This window comes from Limulus polyphemus, unplaced genomic scaffold (genome assembly GCF_000517525.1).
Source record: "Limulus polyphemus unplaced genomic scaffold, Limulus_polyphemus-2.1.2 Scaffold7700, whole genome shotgun sequence".
In the NCBI taxonomy this organism is placed as follows: Eukaryota; Metazoa; Arthropoda; class Merostomata; order Xiphosura; family Limulidae; genus Limulus; species Limulus polyphemus.
The window spans coordinates 1,050-21,429 of record NW_013673310.1 but is presented as its reverse complement, the minus strand read 5'-3'; the positions used below and the strand labels follow the sequence as shown (position 1 = coordinate 21,429).

The window sequence follows — 20,380 nt, the reverse complement described above, 5'->3', positions numbered from 1 at the left end:
ATATATATATATATATATATATATATATATGTGTGGGCTCAGCCTTTTTGACCAACCTTATAACCTCCAGGTAATCTTGAAATTGTCCATACTATAACTAATGTAGTAAGTGTATTTTTTATTATTTTTACTATAGATTTGTCTGTGAATTTAGGAAGTCAGAGTATGACTCTGACTAGTCTGAGTGCAAAGTGATTTTCATTCTAAGATTAAAAATATGTTTTTCCATTTTACTGGTTGCAAATTATATTTGCATAATATTGAGAACCTTGTAAATGAATATCAAAAGTTTTTTCAGTAAAAGCTTATAATTTATCATTTATTTTCTCTACCCAACTGGACTCATTTGTTTGACCAAATTTGTAACCACCAAAAAAATAAAATCTAAATTATGCTTTTTGCTTTCTAGAATGACTGCAGATTGTAACAGAAAATTAGTTATTCAAGGCTCATAATAGTTTACATCCAGTTTTATCTGATTTTATTGTTGCTCTTTGAACTGTCTGATAAATGAACACCCAATACAAAATGTAAATCACATGGTGAACACGTAGCTGAAGCTATGGTATATAATTAAATGATGCATGAACTGCTTGCAAGCATACCTCATGGAGAAATTTTTATTATTATTTTTTCATTATCTACCATAATATAACCTTATCTAAATTAACAAGTTTCACGTTTTTACATTTTAGTTACTTTTATAACAATAAATAAAAAATATACATAGAAAACAGGAAATTTAGTACTTATGTTTGGTCTCTTGTTTTTTGCTTTCTGTTGCTGTCTAGACTTAACCCTGTTTTCTTGTAACTACATTAGTAGTACATAAAGTAATTTTTATTTATTTAAAATATTCACTTAAGAATACAAAATGATAACACACACACAAAGCATTCAATGTACTATAATTATTGTAATTTAACTTGTTTTCTAACTAAAGCAAAAATGCCTTAAAATACTTTTCTTAGCTACTCGATCTGAATTCAGTGATAGGAACTTTGAACCTGTTGGCCAAATAATTAAAAAGCTGTCATGAGAACAAGCTAACATTATACAGCATTCAGTAAATTTAAACCGTGTCTTTCTATTTGTTAAAAAGGATATAAAAGTAAATGTTAAGAATAATTATTGACATTTTGTGAAAGAGAGAATGGGATAAGAAAGTTCAGCAACTTGGTTTGACTGTCTGGTTTATATTTCCATAAACAAAGATGACTGGAGACTATAAAAATTATACTATGCTATAATCATTAATTTATGTTAAACTCAGAACATTATGGAGGGGTGATGAAAAAGAGAAAATATGCAAGTTGAGCAAACAAATGTAACGTTACACAGACAAGGGGAGATTGAGAATTTTTTTATATATTACCTTTTTAAATTAAGGAATCAAAACTTGTATAATATTAGAATTGGATTTATTTTTCAGGAATTGTATGTTTATTTCAAAATGTATATAACTTATGAACTTAAGTTGTAGTCAGTGTAAAATGGACTGAATCAACTCATTGAATGCAAAATATGTGGTTGTGATATATGTAGTAAGACTAACATATTCAGTACATGTTGATTCACTTAGTCTGAAACTATGTTTAAATTACTATTTCAGATTATTTGTGTAGATTTGTCTTCAGAGATGGAAAGCTCACCATTTAAATTAGGAGATGGGTGAGTGTGAATACTTTTCTGGCAGTCTACTATATTGCTGGTGAAAGATAATGTTCAATAAGGATATATTTTTTTTATCTTTCCCAGATAATACATAGTTTTTGTAGTAAATGTTTAAAACAATCTGTGATGTAACCTTTGAAACTTTTGCTGGACTTGAAACTTCTTTACTGTGGTGGTATATTGTAATAGTTGTATCTGATGATGCCAGGTTAATCTGGTGAAACATTGTAACCACAGAAATTATACTCTGTATATCCAACAATAAACAAGTTTTAAGTGTTGCATAACTATTAACAGGGTAGTTCCTTTAATTATTTGGGACTAAACTCTTGAGACAGTTTTTATTGTATTTGTTTGTTGTTTTATTTTTGGGGGGGGGGGGTATTTTCAGTGAATAGTATTTCTGTCTTGTTCACCATTAAAGCTCATTTGATATGGGGTTGAGCCAAGTCCCAGTTGGAACCTTAGTCTCTGAGTGGTTCATTATCTAGCAAAATATGTATGGTATAACCAAGTTTTCAATCTAGGGTTTAGGGTTCTTTAATCTTATACTAACTTTTAAGCATTATTATTATTATTATTTTAAATCTGACTGTTACTAGCTTTAAGAGCTACATTCCATGCCAATCATGGACTGTGCTGATTGGCATATCACCCCATGAGAGTTCAACACAAAACGGTGACATTTTGATTTATATGATTGACAGTGTGACTTCAGTTTAATGTATTATATACTTTCTGTTACATTTATTTTTCGACAATTTATGAAATAATGCCATATTAAGATCCTTTTTTCTATGTTGTCTTGTATATTTAAACATTATATCAGGACTTGGCTTGCAGTGTTCATCTTGCAGGTGAAAATTTTGCAAATGATTTGATCTGGTATTCAGATGAAAGAATTTGTTGCAAACAATATAAGATATTGGTATTGCTAGAGATGAATGCAGACAGAAATATCTTTTTACAACTGAAAGTGACAGATTATTTGCACATGATGCAACAATGAGAAATACGATGTTTTTCATCACTTAACCTTTTGTTGTGTTAATAAATCACTTTTAACATTCAAAACTTGAAGATTTAGTACTCATGTTAATACCTATAATAACAGTAAGATATTTAAATTGAAGTATTTTAGATACATAACACTTCTGTTACATAATTGTTTGAGTACTTTAATGATTCATTTTGAATCATTATCTATACATTTAAACTGAAAATTGAAAGTGTTAATAAGAAAAGTTATAGATTTGTCCAGAAATGTTCATGTTTAAATATCTTTGTATGTACAAGTTTGAAATTTAAGAATATGGCTGTAATAATTAAAGCATAAGTTATCTAGGTTGAATTAAATTTATATAGGTTTTTAATTTATTTTATTTTTTTCAATTTTTAACGAACAGTGGATGTAATATGGAACTATTTTAAAATTAGCTCAAGACTTTCAGCTCTTGAAATGATGAAACGTACCTTGGAAATATTTGTCCACAGCAAACACAGAATAGACAAGAGACATCAATTTGTTCTGGCTGTACTCCACGAAAATGCCCTGTGGGTAAGAACTGTGTTCATAATAATGCAATGTATATAGAAAACCAGTCTTAGTAAAAAATTATCTTGTACATCATGTATTTTCAGATCTCATCTCTGCAAAGTCTGTCCTTCAGTTCTTTTTTAAGAATAAAGGTTAATGTAATCTTACTTGGATTATTTTTAAATAATGAAACTTGTTATGTTACTTAATTGAAATTTGTAACATAGTATTTTTCCTTGTTAACAAATGGTAATGACAATAAACAAATAATGAAAAGTTTTTGTATCTGAAAAACCTTAGGATTAAATGTATAAAAACAAATTATTTTGATACATACTCAAACTACATTTTTTTATCGAATGATGTTGATTCTGTCAGTTTTCTGGAATAGGCCTGGCATGGCCTACTGGTTAGGGCACTCAACTTGCAAATTGTGAGCCGCACGTCCGAATTCCCATAACACCAAACATGCTTGCCCTTTCAGCTGTGAGGGCATTATAATGTGAAGGTTAATCCCACTATTCAACGATACAGGAATAGCTCAAGACTTTGCAGTGGATGTTTTTTTTCTAGCTGCCTTCCCTCTAGTCTACAACTACTAAATTATGGATGGCTAGTGCACATAGCTCTCATGTAGCTTTGCACAATATTAAAATCAAACAAAACAATCACTAGAATGAGTTGATGAGATATGACACAATTTTTTAAAACCCCTCTGGTGCCTTGATCCTATATTTTGCAGTTTATTATGAATTTTTAATGTCACAGTTATGATTTTTCTTTAGTTTTGTAGTTTGATATATCAAATAATGTTGGATGAAACATAAAAAAACCAGAAAAGATAACCTCAGGGTACTAAATGATTTGAGAAAGACCTCAACCACAATGTTTTGTTTGTGCTGTGGAGATATGATATCTTACATTACAGTTTCCTAATTACTATGTGTATTAAGTAAGCAAGATGTCAAAGTTGCTATATTTTTTGCTAAGTAAAAGTACATTATAGCACTTTTAGCACATGAGCTTTAAATAAAAAAGAAATCAGCTTGTAAGAAAACATGTGAAATCAATCCAAAAATAAAGTTGTCAAATAAACTCAATTCACAGTAAACATAAGAAATAAAAAGTAATGTGTAATATTATCTCATATTGAAAGTAATGTGTAATGTTATCTCATATTGAAAGTAATGTGTAATGTTATCTCATATTGAAAGTAATGTGTAATGTTATCTCATATTGAAAGTAATGTGTAATGTTATCTCATGTTGAAAGTAATGTGTAATGTTATCTCATATTGAAAGTAATGTGTAATGTTATCTCATATTGAAAGTAATGTGTAATGTTATCTCATATTGAAAGTAATGTGTAATGTTAGTAATGATACTTGTTCTTATGCAGCTAGGAGATTTTACTTCAGATCCTAAAGAAATATGTTGTATGTTAGAAGACTTGAACGAAACTAAGCCGTGTGAAGCTTGTAGTATCCTTTTCTTGTGGTCTCAGTTTTCTGCTTAGACTTTGAATCAAGTACACTTTCTAAAGATGGTGTTTTCTTTAACAAGATGTTTAATTTAATTATCTTGTAACCACTGTGTTTATGTTACTGTGCACAGTGGGCCCTAAAATTCAATTTTTGATCATAAAGTAGTCAGACCTGGAGGCCTAAAACACTGATTATGCCATTATAAAAAGAATGTTAATGAAGTATTAAGATGTTCATTAGTTCACAAATAAGAATTTCAAATTTTTCTTGTGTGTTTTAGCAAATAATCTGATTGAGATGTAGTTTACAGAATTTATTAATATGTGTAAAACACCATATAACAATCTGAATATTTGATTTTATGGTTTTTTCCACAACATGTTTAATAATTGAAGTTTTTGAATTGGGCTTAGTAACTCCTTGCACCAGGTAGTTTATAATTTTTCTAGCAAGTAGTACTATGTTGGTAATTTCACGGAGAACCTTAAAATATCTGGGGAAAGGGTTCTGAATGTAACACATTCTAATCAACTTAATCAAAATGCAACTTTACTTAATAACCTAATAATTGATGGATTTTATTTTTTGAAGATTGTTTCATAGAGGCAACATTTATGTAACCATAATTTTTAAACTGTGTTATTTTTTAAATGAGATTGTTCTCAAGAATGAATATGTAATCTAACCATGCAGAGAAATGTGGCATATGGCCACTAAATAAAAATGAATTAAGGTCATTGTAACAGCTAAAATTTCTTGTATATGTTCCGTAGTCTTTTAAAAAAGATTTATAGGTTCATAGTTTAAACAGGTATAGTACAGCAATTTTTTTTATCATTGAAAAAAGTATCCAGTTTACCTTTTATCATAAATTGATTCTGTGAAGTTATTGAAGAAAAAATCTTCAAGAGCTCATGAGAATGAAATCAATCTTGCCAGGTCACAGGTTTCATGTGTATCTTAGTTATTGGTTTTATGTGCCTTTGTGTTGTGTCTTCATACTTATCAGTGAGTTATCCTGAACATAGTATTCAGATTTATCATCTATTTTTGAAATTATGTAAGTACAGCTTTAAAATATGTCATCTGTGTCATTTAAACCAAATAGTAATATGTTGATTATGTCACACATAAAAGTAAAGTATATGAAACATTCATCTTTCCAAACCAAAGATTAGGGGTGAAGTCCCTATATTTTGAGGAGGTGCTTGACTGAATTTTTTTCAACAAAATAGCCCACTCTGCATTAAAATATAATTGGCATTTCTATATATTCTTAAACAGAAAAGGTATTGATAAAGTTAAAGTGCAATCAGAACTATAGGCAAACTAGCGTGTAGCACATGACTTAATTAGGAATTTTATCACCATTTGCCAGACATCTGCCAACTTTTTCTTGGCACTTTTATTGTTTGTTTGAAAATTTGTAACAATAAGAAGTTATTTATTTTTCTTCCAAGATTCCTCCAAAAAGACAGATAAAAAATTTTGCTTACAGAATTAACAGAAAATTGGACTTGTGATGAAAAATGGAATTTTGGAGGGAAGGGGAAGTCCCTTTGCTACATCCCTGCCAAAGACGTACATATAATAAAGATTTCTTAGAACAACCTAGATATTAGTAGAAGCCTATAAATAAGTTTACTGTAAAAAAATTATTTGTTTTTTGAACAACCACTTAGTATACAATTAAGTTAGATATTAAAATTAAAAAATTTTCGTGAACAAAAGATAAATTTAATTAAATAACAATTCATAATAAACACTAAACTTTTTAATGTCCTTAATTTGTTTACTTCTCAAAAGCTATTGATCTATTTTATTATCTTAAGTTAAACACTAAACATTTTAATGTCCTTAATTTGTTTACTTATCAAGAGCTATTGATCCATTTTATTATCTTAAGTTAAACACTAAACTTTTTATTGTCCTTAATTTGTTTACTTGTCAAGAGTTATTGATCCATTATCTTAAGTTAAACACTAAACATTTTAATGTCCTTAATTTGTTTACTTGTCAAAAGCTATTGATCCATTATCTTAAGTTAAATACTAAACATTTTAATGTCCTTAATTTGTTTACTTGTCAAAAGCTATTGATCCATTATCTTAAGTTAAACACTAAACATTTTAATGTTCATGTGTGAATAGAAGTATGCATATACATTCAGGAAAATTAATGGAAACTGTGTTGAATATGAAATTGAGGAAGCATGTGTATTTCTTGGAAGAAACTCATCTTTAGTATGAAATAAAATGTCACTTTTAAGAACAGCACCGTCATTTAAACTTTTTAATGTATTTGGTTAGAAGTTGATTATTCACATACTTAAAGATTAAGATGACACAATGAACAGTTATATAATTAATACTTGAAGCTGTTGTTACTTGGTGAAACTCCATAATTATAGAACTGGGGGAAAAAAGTTATAATTTCACAAATATATCATTTATTACTATCATGGCTTCCCCGTAAAAGCATCATCAGGTACAGACTGAAACAAGTTTGTTACAGAATTGTTTATGAAATGTACAATTGTCTTTATTTTATTCAATCCTGTAATAATGAATAGTTTGTTATGAAGGAGACATATCCACAAACTACTTATGAAAAGACAGATTTGTTAGCTTACAAGTAAAGAAGCATAGAGCATTATATAGTATACTTTCACAGCATATTAGCATGTAGAAAAACACATCACTACAACACTCCTTGACAATGGATGCCTGGAACACTTGTTAAAGAAACTAAACATTATATGATCACATGCTAAACACCCAAAGACTCAACGGAGGGCAAAAAAATACCTTACAACATTCCCTGTGAATGTGGGTTCCAATACATTGGAGAAGCAAAAAAAACAACAGAAGTGAGAGTTCAGGAGCAAAATAGACAAACAAGACTTAGTAAAAACAATCTGTTTGTAATGGCCCATCATTACTAGAAAGAACCACCGTATGATAAATTGGATAATTCTAAAATAATGGGATTTAAATCATATACAAGAAAAAAGAGAGAAAACGGAGCCATCCATGTTTACCTGATTTGTAATGCTAAGCATAGAAGTTTTAAAAACCTAGATATCCCTCTTAAGAGCATACAAATAAGTTAGTTGATTCAAGTCCAAATAAGATAGAATCTGGAGGAGTGAATAGCTCATCATACTTTCTGTCCACGAGAACCATGATTGAAAGCCTAGCCACTACCACCAAAGAAATAGCCGTTTTTAGAAATAACTTCCCTGAGGATTGAAGCAAAGGTGTAGGATATAAACTAGTTAGTAATTAGTGTCTTGTAATTGAAAAAAAAGATAAATGAGTAACTAATTAGTAATCACACTCAGGTAATCATATAGGTTGCTAACCATGACAGTTGTACTTTAATATGTTTTATATTAGGTAATATTTTCTTAAGATGCCAAGTTATTTGTGATTATATTTAATCAGGTCAGAACAAGTAGAACTGCCAATGCTTTCCAATCCAGCTGTTCTTCCTCCACCATATGTGGTAAGACTTCTACTGATTTATGGTCGATCCAATACCGTGCCTGAAATTCAGAGAAACCAAGAGGTAAAAGTAATTGTTTGCAATATTGTTTTTATTATCAATGTGTAAAGCATAGAATCATATTCTGTGTGTAGCAACTCCCATACTGGAAGAGTATTATAACTAGTAGAAAAACGACAAACTTCAATATCACAGTCAGAAACAGTGTTCTCAGTTACTGAAATACAAAGCACACAATACTTTATACCAGTTACGTTTATGGAATTAATCATTTAATCAAGTTGTTGTATGTTTGTAGTAAATATTTCACTCTGTAGATTAATTTTATAACAAAATATTTGGTTTAGAACTGAATCCCTAGGATCTTTTCTGTGTTATTACATCACTACAAACTATGAATAAGCTAATCCTGCATCCTTGTTTTTCCATACAACTACTATAAATGATCCCCCTGATAGCTTATCAGTAAATGTGGTTGCTTATAATGCTAAAAATCAGGTTTCAATACTGACAGTATGCAGAGCACAGATAACCCATTGTGGACCTTTATACTTCACAACAAACAAATTAATTTATGTGAATGGTTTTCACGTATGTCATAATTACTTACATAGTAGATAGTGGAATGAATAACAATTTCTATGTAGCAAATTGTAGTATTTTCTTCAGTAATCATTGTTTTTGTGTTATTTACACATGCACCCAAAGCTAATTGGCTGAATAATCTTTATGAAACAAACATGAAATTACTTCAGGTATCTTAGTATCCATTAATATTCTTTTTCAACAAACTTAATCAATTATAAATAGTTTATCTTTAAAATGTAAGTGTTTGATCTAAGAACAGTAACTGTTTAGCTTAAGGATACACAACAAGCATGTTACTTGGAAAGAAACAAGCCAAAACTTTATTGGAGAAATTCATTTAAAATTGTTCATGTGATAATATATATAAACTGTTTAAGTTTTTATGTTGTTGTTTTTTTCAGATAGTAAAGAACTTTCTTGATTCTTGTTATTTTTTTTTGGATGTTCTGTATATCCATGATTCACCAAATGAGGATAATAAAAGTCAGGTATGTTAACTAAAGTAGTTTTAAGATTTTCCAGTCTAAGGTATTTAGAGAATAATCACATACAGGAACTCTGTATCTTTTAAATATGCCTTTAAAGTTTTCTGTTTTCCTTTTAATTTATATACCTAAGTTGAGAGTTACACTACTAAAGAAACTAGCAAACTGGAATGTACTTATGTATTTCTGGTAATGAGCTGTTTAAGGTTATTGTTTCTCAAATGTTTGGGCCATGAGTTGGGCTTGTGATAGAACTCTGTATTTTGGAGCTAGAGAGTCAGGCTTGAATTTGTGTGATATTACAAAATATTTCCAACACTTTAGGCTGTGGGTGCATTATAAGAGAGTCAGTCTCTTGGTATGTTTGGTGGATGGTAGGGTGCTGCTGACTGGCTGCCTTCTCTTTAGTCAATAGTTGAAAATTAGGGATGGTGGAAGACAGCCTTAATAGCCGTGACATAAATTCAAGTTCTCAGAAGTCTTTGACGCAACTTCAGTTAACACTTAAAAGTTCTCATTCAATGTCTTAATTTTTGCATATTATTAAAAAGTTGCTATTTATATAAGTATTTTTAAAATATGTTACATTTTATCAAATTTTACATAGATAGCAATGTAATTTTAAATTATGCAACATTAACTACAATAGCACTAAACTGTTGATAATTCGGAAATGATACTATTTCAAAGTGGCCATAAACTTCAAGAGTCTGAAAAAGTCAAGTACTGTGAAAGAGGAATCTAAAAGTGAGGGAGAATTGAAAACATGTTCCTCTGTATTTTTTTTCCTCAAAACCTGCATATGCAAACAAACCATACTGTTTATTTGTGCCCAGGCCTGTCAAGAGGGTGGGAGAGCTAGGGAAATTCCACCAGGCTCCTCTAAAGCTAAGTATGGGTCCCTAAAAAAGTGCAGCTATCTAACAAAAATTGGAAAAACTTAATTTTGTGAATGATATATTTTACTACACAGACAGGTGAGATCTCTTGAGCAAAGTGTGAAATTGATATTTAAGCTTAAATTTATATTACTGCTGAAAAAATTCAATTTCCAACATTACATTGTTACAGTTGTATGTACTTAAAATGATTTCTGTCATTTCTCATTATCCTACCTTAAAAGAATATTTTGGTTTCATTTTAATTATGATTTGTAACACATAAGGGATTTGTTATGTAAAATCAAGTCTTTTAACTCTGTGAGGTGTGTTGTGATGTATCAGGTTTAAAAATAAATTAAAACACAAATTCCAAAAATAAGAAGCTAGCTGTAAAGAATTGTGTGAATTTATGCATAAAGTTTATGCTGTATTTTTGCCTTTTTTTTACCGTTAGAGCTCTGCCTGTTTATAACTGTGCCTTTAAATGAGCCTTATATCTAAAAAATTTAATTTAATTGGCCGAGAACAGGAGTCACTGTAACATGAATTTAACTGTCTTGTCAATTTCACATCCCATGAAGCTGAGAGGATAGTGTAAAGACAGTTAATATTTGATAATTTATAACTTAACAAGTTAGTTTCACATTGCAAGTTTACTTTCTTATCGATAATTTGGATAACATTTGTTTCCAAGGGGTTGAAGTCTTTTCTTTGACTTTTCTTTCTGATTTACCTGTTTAGTTCCTTAACCCTTTCACTGCCACATCTGACTTTAGTCGAATTCCAGGTAGAGTGCCGAACGCGACTTTAGTTGAATTCCAGGTAGAGTACCAAATGCGACTTTAGTTGAATTCCAGGTAGAGTGCCGAACGCGACTTTAGTTGAATTCCAGGTAGAGTGCCGAACGCGACTTTAGTTGAATTCCAGGTAGAGTACCAAATGCGACTTTAGTTGAATTCCAGGTAGAGTGCCAAACACGACTTTAGTTGACTTCCAGGTAGAGTACCAAATGCGACTTTAGTTGAATTCCAGGTAGAGTGCCAACGCGACTTTAGTTGAATTCCAGGTAGAGTGCCGACGCGACTTTAGTTGAATTCCAGGTAGAGTGCCGACGTGACTTTAGTTGAATTCCAGGTAGAGTGCCGAACGCGACTTTAGTTGAATTCCAGGTAGAGTGCCGAACGCGACTTTAGTTGAATTCCAGGTAGAGTGCCGAATGCGACTTTAGTTGAATTCCAGGTAGACTGCCGAACACGACTTTAGTTGACTTCCAGGTAGAGTGCTGAATGCGATTTAAGTCGATTTCCTGACATAGTTCCGTTTACCGGTCTGTAGTTTATTTCGTGCCACACCTGCATGGTTTCTAGGCAACCACAATGTAATTTAGTGTAATTTCCTCAATCGTGGGTGTTATTTTTGTGAAATTCCTGACTTTTGACCCAATTTGAGGGCACTGACTGGAATCATGTCAATAGGTAAATGTAAACAAAAACAATGGCTTGCCACATAGCATGTATTGGGTGAAATAATGCAAGGTTCAGACTCAGAATTAAGTGAATTTGGCAATGACGATTGGGAAAACAGTGACACAGATACTGATAATGCTGTAAATAATGATAATACACATGATTTAGCACATGGGGACAGTGATTATGATGATGGTAGCCATAGGAGCATGGCTGATGCTGATCATGAGTAGGTCATTGATGATGATTATGACAATTATATCCCAATTTGGTGCCCAGCTTATGCCAAAAGGCCTGGCCCTGTGACTCCACTTTTGCCTGATGGTAAAAACCCTGTAGATTATTTCTACTTGTTATTCCCTCAGGAAGCATTTGAGCTTATTTGTGAGATGACTAACACCTATGCCGTGGAGTTCTTTGATAATCCAGCAGACCTCCCTGAAAATTCTTGTTACAATGATTGGGTTGGGTGTACTACAGATGAAATCAAAGCCTATGTTGGCTTGCAGATAATGATGGGATTGTGTTCTGAGCCAAAGATTAGTAACTACTGGGCAACTGGGGGTATAGTCCAGTCCCCTGGTTATCAAGATGTACAGCCACACAATTGTTACCAGCTGATCAGTTTGTTCCTTCATTTTTGTGAAAATTTTCAAAAGGGTTCCATGTGAAGAGGAAGGATATGATCCTTTGTATAAAATTGCTCCCCTCATGAACATTGTGAAGCCACTGTATAAGCAGTATTACATTCCACATTGAGAACTTACAATTGATTAATCGATGAGGAAGTGAAAGGGATGGGTATACTTTCATCAGTACATACCGAAAAAACCCACAAGGTGGGGTATACAACTGTGGTCATTGTGTGAGGGCAAGTCGGGTTATCTGTTAGACTGGGATGTTTATACTGGTAGAGATAACAACCCTGTGGCACCAGAGCAAGGCTTGGGTCATAATGTTGTTATGAAACTGATAGGCAATAATAGATACTTGAACCTCGGGCATCATTTATATGTTGATAACTTCTTCTCTAGCCCTGGCCTCTTTTAAACCCTCACAGAACAGGGTACTAGTGCCTGTGGAACTGTGAGAATGAAGAAGAAATTAGACCAGCAAGATTACAGCTGAATAAAGGTGATGATCCTGTTTATTACAGAAAGGGTGATATGCTTGTCTGTTCCTGGCATGACTCTGCAAGGGTCAACTTCCTCTCAACAATGGATAATAATGGCTACACTTGGAAACAAATTTGATCGAAGCAGTCAGAGACTGGATTTAGGGATGTGAAAATGCCAAATGTGGCCTGCAATTACAATGCTTCAGTGGGAGGAGTTGACTTGTTTGACCACAAATCTACCAGCTACCCATATTGACACAAACGCAAAAAAGTGGTACCATGCAACTTATCACTTCTTCAGAGAGGCAGCATTAGTCAACTCGTATATACTGTACACAACTGCTAACCCTAATTCAGAAATGGAGCCACATTTATTCAGGGAAAAGATAGCAACCAAACTCTGTACGTCTATTCCTTGAATAAATTTGGAAGGAAAGGGAGGAGGTCGAAAGATAACCCAGAGCGTAGGGAGGAGCAACTGACAGGGGATCACTTTCCAATGGCTTAGCCAGATCCTAAATACAAGCCTAACTGTGTAGAGTGCAGTGAAAGCCCTTCACATTCAAAGAGGAAGCAAACCAGACATGAATATGGGAGGGGCGATGCCTGCCCATGTGTCTTCCGGACTGCTTCATGAAGTACCACACGGTCAAGCATTTCAGACATTAGAAGAAAAAAAGTAGTAAAACTACATTATTTTTCCTCTAAAATGTTGTGTTTATTGTTTTTATGTTTTTTTTCTAACATTTGCAGTGAATACATGTGCATTGTGGGGTGATTTAGGGATTTTAAAATAATGCATTTCAAAATATGCATTTTTCATCAGAAATTCCGGCACTGTAGACAACTTTCTATAAGAAAATTTGGCAGTGGAAGGGTTAATCATGTACTCCTGTTAGGAAAAAAAAAACTTTTTTTTTTCTTGTATTCATTAATAAAAAGAGGGTCTTCATGTAGATGTAAGGAAATAATAATATTTACAAATATATGTAGATATAGATATTACATCTAAATATTACTGGTAATTATACAGAAACTGAGCAAAATTATTAGCTCAAACAAATAAACTGATAATGTTTTTATTTAATGTACTCATTCATTCATATTCTGTAGAGAAGCTGTTCTTTCCAGGATTTTTATGTTTAGAGCTCTGACAAACAAGCAAAATGTTCATGCATCATCAGTGCATTAATCTTATTAAACATTGGTTGAAATATTTTCCTCGAAACATTTTATTAATAATCTAACATTGAATTGACTAGTTTCTGAGTTAAAAGGGTAATTAACTTTTTATCTTTCCTAGTTCTCATTTACATTTCAAGTACACAAGATAAAAATATAAGAACATAAAAAAAGTATCCTTTTAGTTCACTAACTGCAAGTTTAACTTGTTATGTTAAAATGCATGTTTCTTGACCATTTTTTCTATGTTCATTACCATTTGGTCAGATGTTTATGTGGCATGTCAAGTAGTCCTTAATCGTTTTAACCTCTAAAGTGGGTTTTATGACTGTTCATCGTGACCTTTTCCATAGTGCGGAGGGAGTGACTGATGAACAAAACACTTAAAAGATTAAAAGCGTACAGATTGTGTTTCTGATACAGTTGGTTATGTGTAGTTTGTGCAATATTTTAAAATTTTAAATGGGAATGAACTTAGTTCTATGAGATATTGTTTGAATAAATGTTATGAGTATATTCAGAACATGCTACTCACCTCCCTCAGAATAGATAGTTAATGCCTCTTGCCACTGCCAGAACGTTTTTGGGCATGCACCAAGCCCTTTGAACAAAATATCCAAGTTTTAATGTGTGCTGTGCCAATCTATGATTAATCAGCATTAAACTATACCCCAAAAAGAGGGTCGAACATCCTCCACTCACAGTGATCTCCTTGAGCACTTTGTATATAGCAAAAGCTCATTTATTTCCTCAGCACTGCAGTGTTTAGTTGTGCTCTGTTATTCAGAATTACATAATTTTTTGAGTTCAACTTATTACTGTAACTTTCAGTTACCAGTTTGTTAATTTGTTATTTTGCCCTTTTTTAAATTCAATTTCTTGGTTTGTACTCAAAAAGAAAACAAATGATTCTGTGGCTCATCTCAACAGTAAATTTGTATATCCAGGTTTCTGACACCACTCATAATCCATCGGACACTCCTTAATGGACGCACTTTGATAGTGAGCAATGCAACCACCATTGTGCACTAAGTGGTTAGTTCCATTCTACCTTCTTCATCTCAGATTCAGGATCCTTTATCTGATTCTAACAAACCTGCCTTGTCTTTTGATGATTTTGACCTGTTGCTCTCACCATATCCTTTTGCGTCTTGTTCCTCTTTCTCCAGCAAGGATTAGGTAACCCCACCTTTGTACTTTGACATCACAGGTATGTGACATTCTTTCTCTAACTTCTGTTATTTTCTATTATCCTCAGGCTATCCTGTTGCATGAGCAATATTTTTCTCACTATATGCACATTTTCCCCCTCACCTGATATCTGTGCTGTTGCCAATTTATTTTTATCTTAACTTATTGATGACCCCTCTAGTTGCCACATTCTCACAGACCTTTAGAATCTTATTGTGTTGAATATGATTGAGATTCTTCATTTTCTCTTGAGGTTCAATCCCTTCTTCTTCCAGCTTTTGAATCTCTTTCTTCACCTACTTTCTCTCTCTCTCTCTCTCTTTCACTCTCAATCTGCTTTTCTTCATCTTTTATTTCCTCAGCTTCTTTGCTATCTGACCATATTTCAACTTTTTCTGAGGCTTAACATTGCAATCCGAACAACTTTACTGGGAAAAAAATTGAACCTACCTGCTCTCTACCATGGCCTCGAAAACCTTTTTCTGTAGTGCCCCATTTAACTGGTTTCTTTGTTTCTGGGATTTGTTTAGTGGAGGTATCTTACTTATCTCAGGGAACTCTGGTTGGCACCTTTCTTTTGAGATTAGGTTTTTGGGGGAATACCTAAAATGTTGCAAATTTGAACCATAGTAGCTCATAAGCAATCATCTCTGTTCACTTTATTTTCCAACTTTTCTTGGTCCATGGGGTCCCAGCAGGTTTTGAGTCTTTGGGAGCCTCATAGAATTGCCCCTCTCCTGTTTCTTGTCCACTTTGCACACTTGTGGACTCCCTTTGAAGAAGATCATTGGGTCACACACGTTTTTTTTTCAGGGTCTTTCCTTGACCTCTTAATCTCAACCTCTTCTTTCTCCTTCTCATTTAGTCTCTCCATCCCTCTTCAGATCTCCTTGTGTTTTTGGCACCTGGAGGAGGCAGTATTTTTTCTTCAGGAAATGAATCGTGTAGAACAAATCCTTGACCCCATTCCAGGGTTTTACTTCTATCTTTTTGTCATACTCAAAAAGATAAAGGATTAGCAACCTATTGTAGATCTATCACCTATATTTTTGTCATCTCTCAATTCAAGATGGAAGGTTTTCTTAATCTGAAATGTGTGTTCTGTCCTGTATTGTTAATTACTAAAGTCAATGTTTTGAATGCTTTTCTACACAGTCTGATTTGTCAGACTGCCCATTACTTTCCTCGTTTTGTTCATAGTAATCAGTTTTTTCAATTCTGGGCCCTTCTCTTTAGGTTGTCTATGACCCTATATGTTATCATTTGGGTCCTGAAAGCTTTTACATGTAGGATGTATACATTGGACTTACAGTTTCACTATTACATTAGTGATTAGCTTCTTCTTGCCTTGTTCACAGAAGCATCCTATGCCATGACTTCCCTTCTTATTCAGGAGTCATCTCATTTTGGTTGGCTGGTCAAGTTGTCCAAGTTGAAGGCAGTATTGAACCCCACCAATTAGGTGACTCATTTGGGGGTCTTTCTTAGGGCAGGCTCAGCTTTAACTTTTATATCTTCAAGACATGGTACTTCTGGTTAACAAAGCTCTCATTGCTGCTTTTTTTTCATGCACAAGAGATTTCATTTCTTTTTGGGTCTAGCTTTTCTCAAATCTTCATTCGTCCTGGACTTGCCCACATAGATCCTCTTCAGTAGACTCTGACCAATCATTGGAGCATGTTCAGAGATCCACTGTTTTTTCTGTGTTTTTCCCTCCATTTCTTCATCTTCCACTGCCATTGTGGCTCAAGGATGATATTATTTCTATTCAGTCCATGCACCTCTCCACTTTTCTCTCTTAAACAAATTCCCTTCTCCAGATTTATTCTAGTGGAATGGGAGAACTTTTACTTTCCCAGTAACAAGCCACTGGGTTAATTGATATGTAGAATTCTCCTCAAGGTTGATGTTATCCCACTGGCAAGAGAATGAGTGGATGCATCCCTCGATCAGAAATAAAACAGGGGTGTCTGTTTGCAAGTGTAGCATATGCTGCCCCCACCACTAAGGACCAGACCATCCATAGTGATTGTGACCATCCAAATGGGTATTGCATTCTACTCTGGATGCAGGTCTGGAATGATTCATTCCTACATCTGCATGTTCTTGTAAGTATATCAAATAAGTATTTCTCACATGCTGTATGGCTTGATGTATTACCCTAGTTATACTTAACATACATGGTCTGCAGATTCCTGAGATATACAGGACAGTTGAGAAGTCTTCACATTTCACCCACCTTTGTGCCAATTTACCACCATACAGGATGTCTTTTTGTCAGAACCTTTCTGCTCTACCACTTGTAATGGACAAAGAGTATTCCCCGCTTGAGATGGAAGTGATGTTCTCATTGGGTCCCCTCTGTCCTAGTGGGAGATGCACTTCATTAACTTTGTCACTATATTCTCAGAAGGTAGATAATCTCTTTAATTTCTTTTTCTACATTGGACCTTCTACAATATTCTTATTGTGGGATTCTAGCTCTCGCTTCTATGGAGAGGTGAGTACCTATCGGAAATACAGTTTTAGTTAAGGAAATGTTAATATTTACAAACAATATGACTAATGAATTTCTCTCTCTCTTTCTTTAGGAGATCTTCGATGTTTTCTGTGACATTGATAAAAGGTCAACATTTTATATCTTTGAGGTAGCACACAACACAACCAAATTTCACAACTGCATGGCTAAGCTTTTAGCTCACCCGCTTCAGCGACCTTCTCAGATGGATACATTTTACAGTGGAGCTTTCTGAAGACTAATTTTAAGGCTATTAAACAGTACAATACTGCATAAAGTATTAAAAGTTTTTGTGCAAATGTGACAAGTTATTTGAAAACTTGGATTATGGACCTTCTTAGATAATTAAAAGTGAACCTGCTGAGTTGCGTATCATTGAAACTTGCAATAAGATTTGTTGCCTAACTTATGAGGAAATCCAAGTTATTCACCCAATTCCACTACTAGCTTTATTATTTGAAATATTGTATTTAATCATATAAAAAACTTGAGTTGATTTGGTCATGTATGTAAACAGATAAAATATTAGTGGAAAGAATTGATAATACCATTTGCTTTTTTTTAATCCAAGAAAAACGTATTTGTCATATTATCTATCTATAATGTCATTATGATTGATAATATTACATGTATTTTAATTATTTCATGTCGTAACAATAAAATGAACTTTTTTTTTTTTTTTTTCTAGAATCATATGCTGCTATATGTGTACTAGTTCCATTAATTTATACAGTGGTAGAACTTCTGCTAACAATGAATATTTTAATGTAACTTGAGCTTGACTGGTGTTTAATGACTATAATTAGTATTAATAGTTGGTGTTAGTAATAATTTCAGATACTGTCTAACGTGTAATATTTACTAAAGAAAGCATCTTCTATTATCAACCAAAGAGTAGTTAGATTTATATTCAGTGTTAATAAAAGTCTGATAATGTAACTTCCAGTACTTAAGCTAAAGAATGCAGCTTCTGTTATCAACAAGATATGGTGGTTAAATTTTTAGTTATTACAACCCTGTGTACATTTTCTGAATGAGTAAAACAGGCTACTGCAACAACTGGGTAACCATCAAGGTCAAATTCTATATTGCACCTAAAGATGTTTTTTTTTTTTTTTTTTTTATTATCTTGTTTCATTATTATTATCTAAAGTATTTATTGGTAAATGATTTATTGTTATATATTTTATTGTTGTAAAACCTACCCAGATTTTTAGGTCTAGGGTTTCAGTTGTTCAAACAAAATAAAACTAATTCTGCAGAGTTACACAAATGTTGAAGCCGTTATAGTACTTTAAGTTCTGCAGAGTTACACAAATGTTGAAGCCATTATAGTACTTTAAGTTCTGCAGAGTTACACAAATTTTGAAGCCGTTATAGTACTTTTACTTGGTAAACTTGATAGGATAACAACTCATGAGTTCAGGTTGTGCTAAAAGAGCAAGATGACACCAACATTTTTTTATTACTTATGTTTTTCTCAAGTATGCTCACACACAATAAAGCCATCCAAAAAACAAGCATACAAAGATTAATTTTGTGTTGCCAAACAACCATGGTATAAACTTTGGCTGCAAACTTCAACATATTGCAAGTTCTGAGTGAAAGGTTAACAATCATTTTATTTGATCCTCATTATCAGACTTGGCTAGTGACAAGTGTATTTCATTAAAAGTTCAAGATAACTGCAAAGGATAATAGTCACTTAATGTTAATAAGCAAAATAATATTTGTTTATTTAGCTTTTTTATGTCAAAATTTGGTAAATTGGCATTCCTGATGTAATACCTGTATATAAAGGTTGAGATGGTCCAAAAAACGATTCTTATGGGTTTATAGACCCTACATTTGTTTAAAGAGATGCACGTTTCCATTGGGTTCGTCATATTGTGGGACAGTTTTTCCAGAAAATATACTTCGAAGCAGAAAAAGAAAGTAAACTTAAAAAAAGTTATAACAATAATGATGGAAAGGACAAAAAGTATAAACTTGTAATCCTTTGAAATAAAATTGAGGTTTCACAACTAGTACTATGAAGATTATAGGAACGAAACGGGGATGCATTCGCTTCAAAAAATTAATATCCTGCAGTGAGTGTAATTCCACAAGCACAAGCCTACTAAAGTGGTTAGACAATTAAGAGTTTATTCAATGACTCCACACCCTTCAGTACTTGAATCTTATGTATGTAACGAACTCTTCCCAAATGCTTACTAAACATTTAAACACAACCCATAATGCCTCAAATCAACAATTTATTCTTCAATCTTACGTTCGTGTTTTTAAATGTATAAGGTGGACAACGAGATTTTTTAAAGCATAGCGAAAATTATTAAAATCATATTTGAATAGTGATATTTTTTCACCTGCAGTCTTCTTAATTAGTCCATTACAGAGATGTGTGAAACTAGCATTTCAAGTCTAGCTATTTGTACTCATCATCCAGGAGGACTTTTGTTTATGCCAGAACTTATCAACTGAGCTGAACTATGAGTCCAAACACGTATTAGAAATGCAATTGTTCTACGTCATTGTACATTGTTCAGTTGTCATGGTGCCACGCAGGAAAACGTGTCACTCTAGATCACAAAAATCTTCTGTTTCCTTTACGTTTGCTAGTAGGGATTTGAATAACTGTACCTATTATAAAGATTTAATGTCGAAATTTTTTTTTTTTTAAAGTGTGTTGCCACTGATAAAGGGTTTAATCATAACACTGACAGGGTTTATAATAAGTAAGTACTGTAATAG

The 20,380-nt window shown here is 32.7% G+C and overlaps 1 protein-coding gene across 2 annotated transcripts in view; it reads left to right on the top strand.

The window, feature by feature from the left end:
* The window catches only part of LOC106474801 (BRISC and BRCA1-A complex member 1-like), a 27,198-nt gene extending 8,286 nt beyond the window's left edge, over positions 1 to 18,912 (top strand). For both annotated transcript variants that reach the window (XM_022403106.1, XM_013935490.2), the window contains exons 4-10: positions 1,613 to 1,671; positions 3,112 to 3,232; positions 4,610 to 4,691; positions 5,730 to 5,754; positions 8,141 to 8,264; positions 9,191 to 9,277; positions 17,703 to 18,912. In XM_022403106.1, the coding sequence (XP_022258814.1) occupies positions 1,613 to 1,671; positions 3,112 to 3,232; positions 4,610 to 4,691; positions 5,730 to 5,754; positions 8,141 to 8,264; positions 9,191 to 9,277; positions 17,703 to 17,864 (660 nt within the window). In that variant the 3' untranslated portion in view covers positions 17,865 to 18,912. The remainder of the gene's footprint in view (positions 1 to 1,612; positions 1,672 to 3,111; positions 3,233 to 4,609; positions 4,692 to 5,729; positions 5,755 to 8,140; positions 8,265 to 9,190; positions 9,278 to 17,702) is intronic.
* Positions 18,913 to 20,380: the final 1,468 nt, after the last annotated feature.